The 13,137-nt window shown below is 35.9% G+C and overlaps 1 protein-coding gene across 10 annotated transcripts in view; it reads left to right on the plus strand.

Moving 5' to 3' along the window:
• The window catches only part of AMPdeam (AMP deaminase), a 172,507-nt gene that overhangs the window by 139,953 nt on the left and 19,417 nt on the right, over positions 1-13,137 (plus strand). For 8 of the 10 annotated variants that reach the window (XM_083137695.1, XM_083137698.1, XM_083137696.1 and 5 more), the window contains 2 exons: positions 4,618-4,674; positions 11,512-11,731. In XM_083137695.1, the coding sequence (XP_082993821.1) occupies positions 4,618-4,674; positions 11,512-11,731 (277 nt within the window). The remainder of the gene's footprint in view (positions 1-4,617; positions 4,675-11,511; positions 11,732-13,137) is intronic. The other 2 variants (XM_083137700.1, XM_083137701.1) reach the window with 1 other exon arrangement.

Genomic DNA, 13,137 nt, shown 5'->3' on the forward strand with positions numbered 1-13,137 from the left:
TGAAGTTAAAAAAATACAAATTGTGCCCTCTACTTATTTTCAGCTTTATACATTTTTTAGACAAAAACTTGAAGAATTGGGTTATTACTTTTAATGTGCTATTGCATAAGAGTGCAAGAGTAAATGCAATACAAACATAATAAAATTACAACATAATACACTCAATGTTACTATTAAAGTGATTCTTATTCTTGCGGTGATGTTTGTCTGCTTCCCCAGAACTTTTTCAAGCGTACCAAGATACCCCCCATCCCATACACATACATGGCTAGTGAGTGTAGAGTTGCTACCCATATAAAATTGTGTGTTTGTGTTCGTAGTATAAGCTTGAAAAAATTATGGAGAACTAGCATGAAATGTTGCCACAAGAATAAAAACCACTTTAATAGTAATATTTAGTACATTATTTTGCAATGAAATTAATATGCTCATATTTCAGGGATTGAAAAATGTTGTAGCAAATTAATATACTGAAATGAAGAAATCATTTATCCAACTTTTCAAAAGTTCCATTCATCTCTACCATCATCTAGGAAACTTGTATCCCAAGAGGACAGAAGAAATGGCCACAAAAATTGAATAGAACTTGAAAAAGAAAATATGCAGCTAAATGATTACCTTATTCCAGTATGCTAATGAGATTAATTTAATTTGGTTGTGTTATTTACTGAAATCTCTTAAGACTTGGTTTTGTCTGAAACACAACAGATGCTGTCTTCTTATCAATCTTACTACAGAGCATTCCCTGACATTCGCTACAAGACTCGGTGGCAAGCAGCCCGGCATCAGCGCTTGTCTTTCCCGGTGGATGGGTCCTCGACAGTCGGTAGAGTCGGCTATTCAAATTACAGTTTTCATATTGTGTACTAATCTTGACTACAGAAGGTGTTGAAAATTATGTCCCTCTGCTGCAACACATTCCTGGCATCTCCGAAGGAAATTGGCATTTACAAGTTCGTCTACTGTAATTCTCATACAATACTCTCTCTTAACTCAGGTGTGCGGATTGTCTTTGTATACTTTATTTTTTTGATTTCCCATTTTTCTTTCGAGGTTTAATATAGTGGTCCTATGTGGAACGGGAACACCAGGAAATTTCGTTGCGAAACGTCGTCGCACTTCTCCACAATTCCTCTTTCCGAAGTAACACTCGACAAGATAAATCCTTTGTTGTAATGTAAACTTTTGTAGTGCCATATTAAGCCACAATCTTCAACACACGGACACGACACAACACAACTTCTGAGGGAGGATTATACTGGCGTCAGTCTGCAATGTCAACAGAAAGGGAAAGAGAATGAAGGCAGGTAGAGCGAAAGAAACAGACCATAGCGTGCGACTGTCGCAGACCCGTTCACCGGGAGAGACAAGCGCTGATGCCGGGCCACTTGCCGCCGAGTCTCGTAGCGAATGTCAGTGAATGCTCTGTAGTAGCAGTTGATGAATGAAGTTCTATTTTCATCTAAATTTGCTTTGAAGTTTTCACTATGAATGTTGGTATCATACATAATGCATTTGTTCTTTCTGAAGGACCATTTCTTTCATACCAATCCTAATAGTCATGGTACTTAAAATTTTCAGCAAGTTCTACTTTAACGGAAGCAGATTTAACTTGCGAAGTGCCAGTCTCACCGAAGAAATCGCAACCAGGTATGGATTGTCGGCTTTCAACAGTACCATACAATTAACTCCCATAGCTTCTGCATAGCTTTTCTTCGTTAAGTTTCTAACAAGTCGAGTTTTTTCACCAAGAACAAGGATAGTTTCATGTGCTTCTAGTTGCCTTATGTAATAATATAATTAATCTGTTTAGACCTGGCAACAGTGGTTAGCACTAAATGGTTATCACAAGAGCATCTCTGTACTAAGACTTTGAAACAAGTAGTTATTCTAATTTCAGCAGACTATTTCCCATTCAAGGTATACCACGACTTGACTCATAATCAGTGTTGGTTGTTTCATTAGTGTCATCATTCTTGTCATCCTGAATATCAGATCTTGTTCAGATTTTTCACATCGACGAACTTTTTTGAAACTATCTTATGAACAATTATTTTAATTTTATTTTCAGCTACTATCATATGTGTAACTTGGCAAGGTTAAGGGAAGTGCCCCCCCCCCCCAATTTCCAGCTTTATTAAGAATCACACATTAGGGGTACATATATATTTTAACCTGGAACCCAAGGTTCATGTTCTACCCCATCCCCCACAGGTTTAGGCCCATAGTGGTTCTGATCCCACTTTAAACTCTAGGTCCAGTCCCAATTAGCCTTTCTGTGCATAAAGTGGACTTAATAGGCAAGTAAGAACACTTGTAAAAATCTTGTATTCGTAATACAGCCTGCATTCTGAAACAACCTAACTATTTGACATTTCTAAAACAATTTAGTTTGAGCAGAAGATTCTGGATTCACCTTGGATAGGATTTTGATTATATCCTCTCTTTTGACTTCATACAAACATGGCTTTGATCATCTTCAGCATTTGTAAATATATTCATGTAACAGTTTCCACATGAAGCCAACATGTAATATTGTGACGTAGTGAGCATAGCATGTGAACAATTTGTTTGTACAATCTGCCTTGACTGAAACTGCAGCAAGATGGATGTGGGAATGACTTACTATGTGGTGTAAATAGTCATTAAATTCTGTAACAGATGAATCAATAGAGATTCAAGACAACTTCAACTTCAAATTTTTGTGAATTGCTGTGGATTGATTATGTACCAATGTGCTTTTTTTGTGTATGTCATGGATATCGTAATTATACAGTTGTTTTGGTGTGCTTTCCTTTGGTGTAAAGATTGTACTTATGGAATTAACACCTGCCATGGATAGGTTTTGTCAGATTTGTAAAGATTGTGTTGAAAGTGATACTACATATATATTATTAGTGTAAAAACACAGTTAATGTTGCACATAGAGCTGTCATGGATGTTGGTGTCTGACTTCCATGTGGGAAACCCAGGTTTGATACCGGGGTGGGGGGGGGGGGTGATTTCAGGTGGGAATTTTTCCCCCAATATCACTGCATGGATACTGGCCGCGGTGGCTCAGTCAGTAATGCGTCTGACTACCATTCTCAAGGTCCCGGGTTCGATCCCTGGCCGGTTCAAATCCGGGAACTTTTCTAACAGTGGAAGCGGCCCTGGTGCCCACCCAGCGTCAAATAACATGGATACCTGGGGGATCACATCACCCCCACTCATGACCGGATCAAGAAAGTGTGGGACATTACCCCCACACCCCCTATACGCCTTCATGGCGTGGTGCTAAGCGCAGGGGAGAACTTTACTTTTTACCTTTATCACTGCATGGATTGGCTCTGGAGTTCACCCAGCCTCTAATAAAAGCTATATCTGGGGGGAGGTAAGGCAGCTGGAGCATGGTGTTGATCACATCATCTCCACAGATACCTGAGATTGTGAATGTGTGGATGCTACATTCGTCCCCATATGCCTTTACAAAATATTGCAAATGCACAGGGTCTAACCCCCCCCCCCTTTTTGGTCCAGTATTCCTGAAAAAATTGTGACAAAGGCAGGAAAAGATGACTAAATAAGAGCTGACTGCGAAGAAAAAGTAGTAACCCTTCCTTTTCAAAAATCCTGCCCACACCACTGGGTCTGCCTTTACCTTTTTATTGATTCGCAAACAATATCATGCTTTTAAATGTTTCTATCCACAGAGAACTTCACTTATCATATTTTCAGAATGTGAATCACACAAGAATTCTATGATAACAAATGTGAGGTTGGAATAGGGGATGTGTGATTATAGAAATGGAATAAAATGCCCTGATTGCTACCCTACTCCCTGTTATTTGTTTAATTACTTCTTTGTCCTTCACTGTTGAAGCTACCTACTACTGTGAACAATCCACAGACAATGAAAAGGTTTGAACTGAGACACTGCATCAGACTATACTTGCCCACTGCAATAAACTATCCGATGTCATGAAAAATTTGATTTCAGTAGAAAAGGAAGTACCTATTTCTCAGGCATTCCAAGTAAAGAAACAGACACAAGTATTCAATTTGAGCTTTTATTTGCTGTGCAAATAATATTTTTAGCCTTTGAGAAGTGTGGTCCTTTTACAATATCTCCGGGAAAATTTTTAATGTCTCCTTACATGTCCCTTTACGACCTTGCACATTCAATTAATCTCAGGGGCTTTTTATACCCCTTTTCAAACTTGCAGGTAAGGATTTTAGATAAGAGTATTATTTTATATATACTTTCAAGGGTGCAAAATGGCCTCTGTGCCAACGTACCCAAAAATTTTACCTTGTTCAGTCATTCATTATAAGCATGTCTGAACTAATTTAAAAATAAATTAATTTTAAGTATCAGCAGTGAAACTTTGAACTGAAACGAACATGTTAACAAAAAAGTCTGGGCATTTTGAGGTCCCAACTGTTGTAAGAAAGAAAAGGCTGTGCCAGGGATTAAAAAGAAAAGATTTTCCCAACTAAAGCTGGATGTCTGGTAGCCTTATCTCTAAGTTCTAGTATTGGTGATTTTTAATATATTTTATTTATTAAGGATGTGGACAATTCTCACGAAGTTTATATTTTTAATTCTACATTACACTTTTTCAATTCATTTTGAAGGTCGAAAGTCTACATATGGTCAACTCCATTTTAAGAAGTATCGAATAAGTGTGTCTGGTACGATTATGAGTTTATTTTTCTTTTCATTTTAGCTGCTTGTGGAACTTTTCTTTGTCTAGGAGAAGCTTGTAACAATGGGAGTAGACTATGTGTTAGCATACAGAAAGTAGAAACTTATTGCATAGACATAGGTGAAATAGAAATTTATAGGCTTAATATATTATGTTGCATAATATGGAAAAGTTAATCGCATGCTCTCTCATCCAGCAATATAAAATGAACATAATGAGTTATTTTTACAGACCTCCTATATTACTCGTATAACAATTCACTATTTGTTAAAAATGTTTGCAAAATGTTATGGTATGAATGATTTCTCTTCTTCTGTAGTTGGTATGAATGGTGCACATAGCTGATAAATAATTTGCTGTTGATTATATATATGTATATAATATGTATGCATGTGTGTGTGTGTGTGTGTGTGTGTGCATGAACATTTATTGCTTTGCAGATTTTACTTTTTGTTTTCTTACTTTGCGAGTTGAAGCACATTTATGTATGTCAATTGCGGGAGCAGAAAATGATCAGTAAAAGTCAGTTTTTACATTTTAGTCTGTAATTTGTGATTTTTTTAAAATTTTGTTTTCCATTACGACTTCCCAGTGAGATGATTTTCTTTAATTCGACTAAATGAAAGACACATTTTTTTACCATGTTTCCTACCAATAATGAAATAATTTCTTTAGTATTGGCTTTCTTCAATTGTTGAAAAGTTGTAATTTTGCTGCCTGAGGACCACATTTCCTACCATGCACTTTTATATCCTGTATACGAGATCCCTCTCACCAAAGAAGATGTCAGAAAGCTAACCATTTAGCTTAAGCATGTATGAAAAAAATAATTTAATGGCAGAATGTGTTATATATTTATAATGTTTTAGATGTTAATGTGCAACAAAATTAACTTTTTAACTACAGTGAATGTTATGAATTTCTAGCAGATGTCTAGAATGAGGGAAGAATTTCCACGTGGCCATCCTCTCTGCGGCAGCTAGAGCACTGTTGCCAACTTAGCTCTTTTTGAGCCAGGCCTGCCTCTTTCGTGCACTCGTTTGGCTGTGAACTGGGGCACACGCCTCCCTGCCCCACTATGGTGCCATCACTGGCTCCGGCTTATATAGACAACTTTTGCTATAAGTATACATTTTGCACGAGATATTGTTATATTTGCTTCGTCGCTCCACCCCGTCTTACCTCCCCAGCTACTTTTTTATAGCACCTTGGCTGATGTGAAGAGGACATAATATTGTTACCCAGGAATCCTTTATTTTGATTTCATACGACCATCGGAGGATTATTGAGATGGGTGATGCCATCGGATCTAGACGCTGAAAATCTAAATATAAATTGCCATCACTTTAAAGCCAACGGTAATAACAGCGCCCCCAACCCCCACTCATTTGACACACTTAAAATTACCATACGAAGCACTTTATACAGTTTCGTAAATCTAGTTCCTTGAATGTTTTTACTCCATTTACGGTGAAATGTAGCTCTTTTATGTGCATCAGGTTTGGCAACACTGCCAGGATGGCCGTAGGAGGCAAGGAGAAATGCATTATGCTTGTGGAAGTATTATTTGACTTGTTCTCTTGGTATCAAACTTCCGATGGCATAGAAAAATATATCAATGGAAAAGGGACAGACTGAAGTAGTAATTGACAGGCGGAAATTCGAAACTTCCATTTGATTAGCCATAACTTGAAGTTTAAGTTGATTCCCCATAAGAAATACATAGGTTTCTGAAAATTCTTATTAATCATATTTATCAAACATCGTATCTAGCTTAATAATCAACTTGAAGAAACTCTTTCACTTGGAACATGTGGAGAAATTCATACTCTCTTCAACACCGGCATTTTTCTTCAGTAGCATTGCCCATTCGGACGATATTGAAACATAACTGGTGCGAAATTGTCACTTCCCCTTACATGAAGTTTAATTTTTTCTTGTTATAATTGATTAATGTGTCATTTGGCTCTCCATAAGAACCTTCAAAAAAGTGGGAATAACAAATTAATCCATTAGAAAGATAGTTTTTTTTCTTTTATCACGTAACCCAAAAATATCTTCCAGTGAGATAACATGAACAGAGCTTCATTGTATTTAGCTATAGATTAAGACATTTACATTACGAAGCAAATTAGATAACAGACTTAGTTGTAAGAAAACCAAGGGATGTTATCTGTGTTAAAATGTGAATTATTTTTATTCTGCATATATTTACATGCAAGTTTATTGACACATTATCACATATATGTGTCATTAACATGAATTGCAAATAAATTATCAGTTCATTCCCTAAGGTTCAGGGATCTCCATTAGGCATAATTATAGAGCATGTTGATAAATGAAGATCATATCTCTTACTCAAGGCCTGTACTTTTAGTAAATATTATTTTATCATAAACTAAAAATCTATTCAAATAAATTTCAAGCACCATTCAGGAATCAAAAACCTGTAACCCAAACTCCAAGTTTGTTTTAAGTCCTGTTATGCACAGAGGCTAATTGGGACTGGACCTATAGTTTAAAGTGGGATCTGAACCACTATGTACGTCCACTAGGGCTCGAACTGGGACCCCTTGATTATAAGGTAACAGTTACTACATCAACAAGCCCTAGAAAACCTGTAAACTGTCTATTGAATTCTATGCTGTACATCTGAATAAAGGGTGGAAGCACATAGTGGTTCAGATCCCACTTTAAACTGTAGGCCCAGTCCTGATTAACCTTACTGTGCATAAAGTGGATTAAAACACCAACCCAATCAATCAATTAAACATGTGAATAAAGGATGACAAATGAGACTGAAATGAGTTAAAAATATTTGTAATAAATATATGTAGGCAGTTTGTTCATAAATGCAAATATAAATAGTTTGTATGTATTTATTATTATACATCATATTGGCACAAAGAAAAAAAATAGTTGGGAACTGATATCGTAAATGGATATATTTTGTTTCAATTGAAGTGCTTTTGTAAAAACGAAAATGCTTCAAATATGCCATTATTATTTTTCTGTAACATTTATTTGTGTGGAAATTTAATGTTTAACAAATTATGGTGCCTTTAAAGAGATTTTAAACAGACAATTATCTCAATCAAATTAATTGTTATAGTACTTTCATTGTTGAAATATAAAGAGCATACCTTTTCCATCTTTGCATCATTGATTCAAATGTTTGACTTAGTAATTAGGTTTGTAGATGTATTTTGCTACATAGTAAATTAGCAGTATATTGGCAGTATGTACATATATATATATATATATATTTACAACAAATGTAGCATATTTGTAGTTTTGTATTGAGTAACTTACATTTAAATTTCTTTAATTCTGATTGTATTTATTGTTTAGAAAAAAATAGTTGTTTTATTAGAACTTTAAAATTACAGAATGTTAGGTCATTCACAAATGTTAGAAAATTTCCACACAATTTTAAAATTATTTGAATTACTGATGAAAATTTTTCTTCAGTGTTCAATATTGAAAGGAGATTGTTCCCCTTCTGTAGATTATACAGAAAGTCTTATATTTCTGAATTGTTATTAAGCAGAATTGAATGTATGAGGCTGTATTTCTTGTGACCAAAGTAAAGAAATGTGTGTGCACCTAGCCATGAGAAGTATCGAAATACCAACTAAGTTTATTTGGATTTTATTAAGTTAAACAAAAATTCTTTGTATGGGAACTCATTTCTTCTAGTTATGCTTCTACCAAACATTCAGAATCTTTGGTACACCAGTGTGCAATATGTTTATTTTTAAATGGTCAGGTCGCCACTGTTGGTGCAGTTCTTGAATGAAAACTGTCACTTTTACACAACACACAAGCATCATGTATTTCTTGTAAACTTCTGTACAGTGGAATCCATGAGTATTACCATGCAAATTGTCTATGACTATTTTCATTAATTTTTCTCACCCATCCTATGTGTTTATAAGCGATGGAATTTTATGTATGCTGGTGCAGAGGTTGTAAACAGCTTGTTTTGGTTTTCTTTTCATTCTTGAAGCTCTTATTGGGTCAAATAAAGTGCACGAAAATGGTGATGGACAATTTGCATGGTAATACTCATGGATCCCACTGTACACCAAATCTTTATAACCTCAAGTTAAATTACATGAAAAATTGAATTTCTACAAGTATACAGGGTGTCCGGAATGGGACTGACGGTTTTTAAAAGTGTGTGGTTTTAATATGGGCAGAGATAGGGAAGAAAGAAAACATATATTTTGAAGGTAAACTCAAAAAGTTTTGTTCAGCAAATTTTCATAGTTGTACGACTACCGGTGACTGCGCTAGTATCGCTGAAACGAAAAATGGCGTCGGTACTCGAAAAGGTGCAATGGGTGTGGTGGTTTGCAGAGACAAAAAGTGTTGTTCAAGTGCAACGAAACTTCCGACGTGTTTACCACGATCACTTGAGGTTGCAAATGTTCTAATTGTAATTGGGGAACTGCAAAGCTTTGAAGCATGTCTAGAAACACATTTCCTGTTATGGTTTGCTCAATGAAAAAGAAGGGGCCTATAACTTCATTAAGTGTTAAAGCGCAACAAACATTCAATTTTTGACTGTCTCTGGAATGTTCCACATACGCATGCGGATTCTCAGATTCCCATATTCTAACATTGTGTCTGTAAACTCAGCCAGACAAGTGAAAAGTTGCTTCATCTGAGAAAACAATGTTCGATAGAAAATTATGGTCATTATCAATCTTGTGTAGAATTTCATTGGCAAATTCTAATCTCTTTGGATTGTCGTTAGGCTTAATTTATTGCAACAATTGCAACTTATATGCGTGCAAACATAATCGTTGATGTACCACATCATGCACAGTTGACCTTGGAATTCCCAGCTGCCTGCTCGCTGCGCGAATTGACTTCCTCGGGCTACGTGTGAAACACTCTCTTATTGACTCCACCCGTTCGTCTGACACACGCAATTTACCACCACTGTGATGTTTCACTACACTCCCTGTCGATAAAAATTATTCCTTCCACGCCTGGATACTGTTGCGTGATGGAGGATCCTTGTGGTAAACACGTCGGAAGTTTCGTTGCACTTGAACAACACTTTTTGTCTCTGCAAACTACCACACGCATTGCACCTTTTCGAGTACTGACGCCATTTTTCGTTTCAGCAATACTAGCGCCGTCACCGGTAGTCTTACAACTATGAAAATTTTCTGAACAAAACTTTTTGAGTTTACCTTCAAAATGTATGTTTTCTTTCTTCCCTATCTCTGCCCATATTAAAACCACACACTTTTAAAAACCGTCAGTCCCATTCCGGACACCCTGTATTATTATTCTTCAAAGTTCTTCATCATTGGATACAAATTACCCGAAAGCTTATCAAGTACTGGTCTCTTTCAGTTGACTCAGATTGTATCTTTCTGTTACATAGCAGCTAATGTTCTGTTGTAATTAAGCAGTTTTGGGTTCCTGGCAGAATCATATTACATAGTTCAGATATGGTAGATCCAATTCAGGTTAGCATATCTGATGGTAAAGTGGATTAAAAATTAACTGTGTCTTTCCTACAAGGTATACAATGTAGAGGAAAGAATCGGAAATCCCAATGATGTTCATTAGCAACAAGAAGTTACACTACAAGTGGAACGAACATTATAAACTTGCATAAACTTGCAGAGATCCAAGTTGCAAATATTGAAGTGGCCGGAAATTTTCTTGAACACGTTCCGAAATTTGTAAGAGTTCAACACATTAAACGAGTTATGGCCATTGGCCATTCTGAAAGTCCTGGCATGAAGATTGCGAAGTTCCTTATGGCGTTCCTTAATTTATTTTTCTTGCTGTGGGTAAAAGTTTGTTCTCTCACGAGACACATGGATTGGGAGGCTGGTTTCTTCTGTGGAAACCATCTGCTACTTGCAGACAGAACAGAGAACAATATGAAGCAACATGCACAAGATGAGTGTGCCTTAAATGTTCTTAAAATGTAATTAGAATGAGCATGGATGTCTGCGGTAGAATTTATTTGAAGGACATGTCTTCTGCTGGATGCCACCTGGAAACTTTCTGTAAACAAAACACTGTGACTGATGCTTTTGCCACCTGTGTTCATTAACTGGGTAAAATAATTGGTTTCATCAGTTTCACGAGACCACTTAGTTTTTGCTTGATTCATGCATATTGTTATGACTTAAGGAATGGACCCTTTGTAATTTAGTGGGAGATTATTTTCATAGAATGTGAAAGACTGAGATTCAATCCCTGGTTTCAGAATTTTCACATAACTTTCCAGTAAGAAAAAAGGTTGTTCAAGAACAGCAATGTGATTGTGTATTTATTATCACATTCTGAACAAATAGTCCTGGATTTGTTGAGAGGGAAGGGACAGTTTATTGCTAGGATCTTGCTTTAAACTGCAGTTCTAGACCCAATTACCAGTTGGCGAACCTCTGTGTTAAAGTGGTTAGCACAGTGTGCTACGATGCCAGGGGTTCCAGGTTCAAATTCTGGCCTGGGCATAGGTTTCCTTTGTGTCGTCAATTTCATCATATCACCACTCATCCTCATCTTTGCAACTAGTCGAAAGTGGCAGAAAAGTTAAGTAAAATAAATCAAATCATTAAAAACCAATTAGCCAGTTTGTTAAAAACAAACCTTATTCTACTGGTCATTTTTTTTTTTCAGAAATTCTATATTATGCATCATATTTTGTAGTAATGTAGTATTGTTGTAAAAATTCGTGATTATAACATTCGTTAGCTGCTTTGATAGACCATTTTCTGTCATACTTCTTGAAGTGTCGATGTTTCTTACCTCAACAAATTTTTAAAACTTATTTCCTTTTCCTCAGACCACCCTGTACATTTTCCGACATCCAAAGGCAGTCCGTGGGATTGCGAGTTCCCGCCAGACCAGGTCTACATCTTGAAGCCAAGGGATGGAGTGTACCAACTGTACAAGGATCAGAGTGCCGTTGATGCCAATGAACCTAATAGTTATCCGTATCCAAATTTAGCTACATTTGTTGGTGACATGACTCTTCTGTGCGCTATGATTGCTGACGGTCCACTGTAAGTTGTGGTAGTTATGTGTATATCAATTTAGATTGTGCATGGTTATAGCTCTATTTCAATATACAAATTAGTATGTACCTTGAAAACATGAAGACAGTTTATCAGTGAATAAAATCATTGTAGTGTTAAATGTAGCGCAACTTTTTTCTTTCTTTAATAGAATTGACGATATATCATGTATGGAACAGATTAGTCAATACTCGGTCGGTATCTGCCGATATAGGCATGCATATCAGTGAACCGTTTTATCGGTAAAATTAAAGATAATATTACCGATCAAGTATAGCTATGCCTATGAGTATCTTATATTTGGTGGAATATTCTGCCATTTTTTTATAGTTTTTATGGATGTTATGAACATATAATGTCAATTTCCTACTTTTAAAAAATGTGTGTCTAAATATGCAGCTTCTTTTGCATTGCAGTCATCTGGTAACCAGGCATGTTTCTGGAAATATATTTTGGGGGGAGGGGTGTTGTCCAACCAAGTGTTAATAATAATAATAGATCAATTATATTAATTAAATTAAAATATTAATTAAACATGTAAAGTAATTGTATTATTATTACATGAATAGGTAAAAAGATGGTAAAAGAATAGAGATACAACAGCACTTATTCATTATCTAGGTTACGTGTAGTTAAGATCGCCAAAATTCGTACAAAAACAATTGCTCTTGCAAGGTAATTAATAGAGCCCGGAAGTTTGGCAAAATGCCTCTTTTTATCTACTGCATATATTGATAAAATTTTTCCGGATATAAGTTTCTTATGTTGTTTCGAATGTTTTAGAAGCCTATTTTGCCCCCCACTGCCTATTTTTAATTATAATGCCTTTTTTTGCCTTTTTCAATGAAATTTGACATTTTTTAAAAAAAAATGTGTATATAAATTATTTTTCTCCCAAAAAACGTTGTTGGCATTTATTTTTCTTCCGTTTATTATGTGAATATTTTTCGCCTTATTTAAGTAATATTGAACTCATGCATGGTTCAACATTGCTGAAGGAGAAAAGTGTGAGAAAAAAGTATTTCATGCTGAGTCAGGATATTGCCTTTCGGTTAACATTTCTTGTGCATGATTGACTGCTGAAGTGGACAGGTTGATTTCGATCACAAAGAAAATATTTCTGAAATCTCCCTCTCGAACCCGAAAATTTCAAGAAGTTGCGATTGAGCTTAGTTTACCTCAGCAACCAGTCTTGACGAGATAGGGAACCTGGATATCAGCAGCTATATATTATGCTAACAACCTTCAAAAAATCAGTGAGGTGATCGATGCTCTTCCAGAAAATGAAGCGGCTTCAATTCGTGAAGTGAAAAAACTCCTGTGCTATTCAAGTTTACTTTGGCACATTATGGTGCATTGCCAGAGACAATTACAATTATAGCATCCATGAAAAT

Source organism: Lepisma saccharinum, chromosome 16 (assembly GCF_977018435.1).
Source record: "Lepisma saccharinum chromosome 16, izLepSacc3.1, whole genome shotgun sequence".
Taxonomy (NCBI): Eukaryota; Metazoa; Arthropoda; class Insecta; order Zygentoma; family Lepismatidae; genus Lepisma; species Lepisma saccharinum.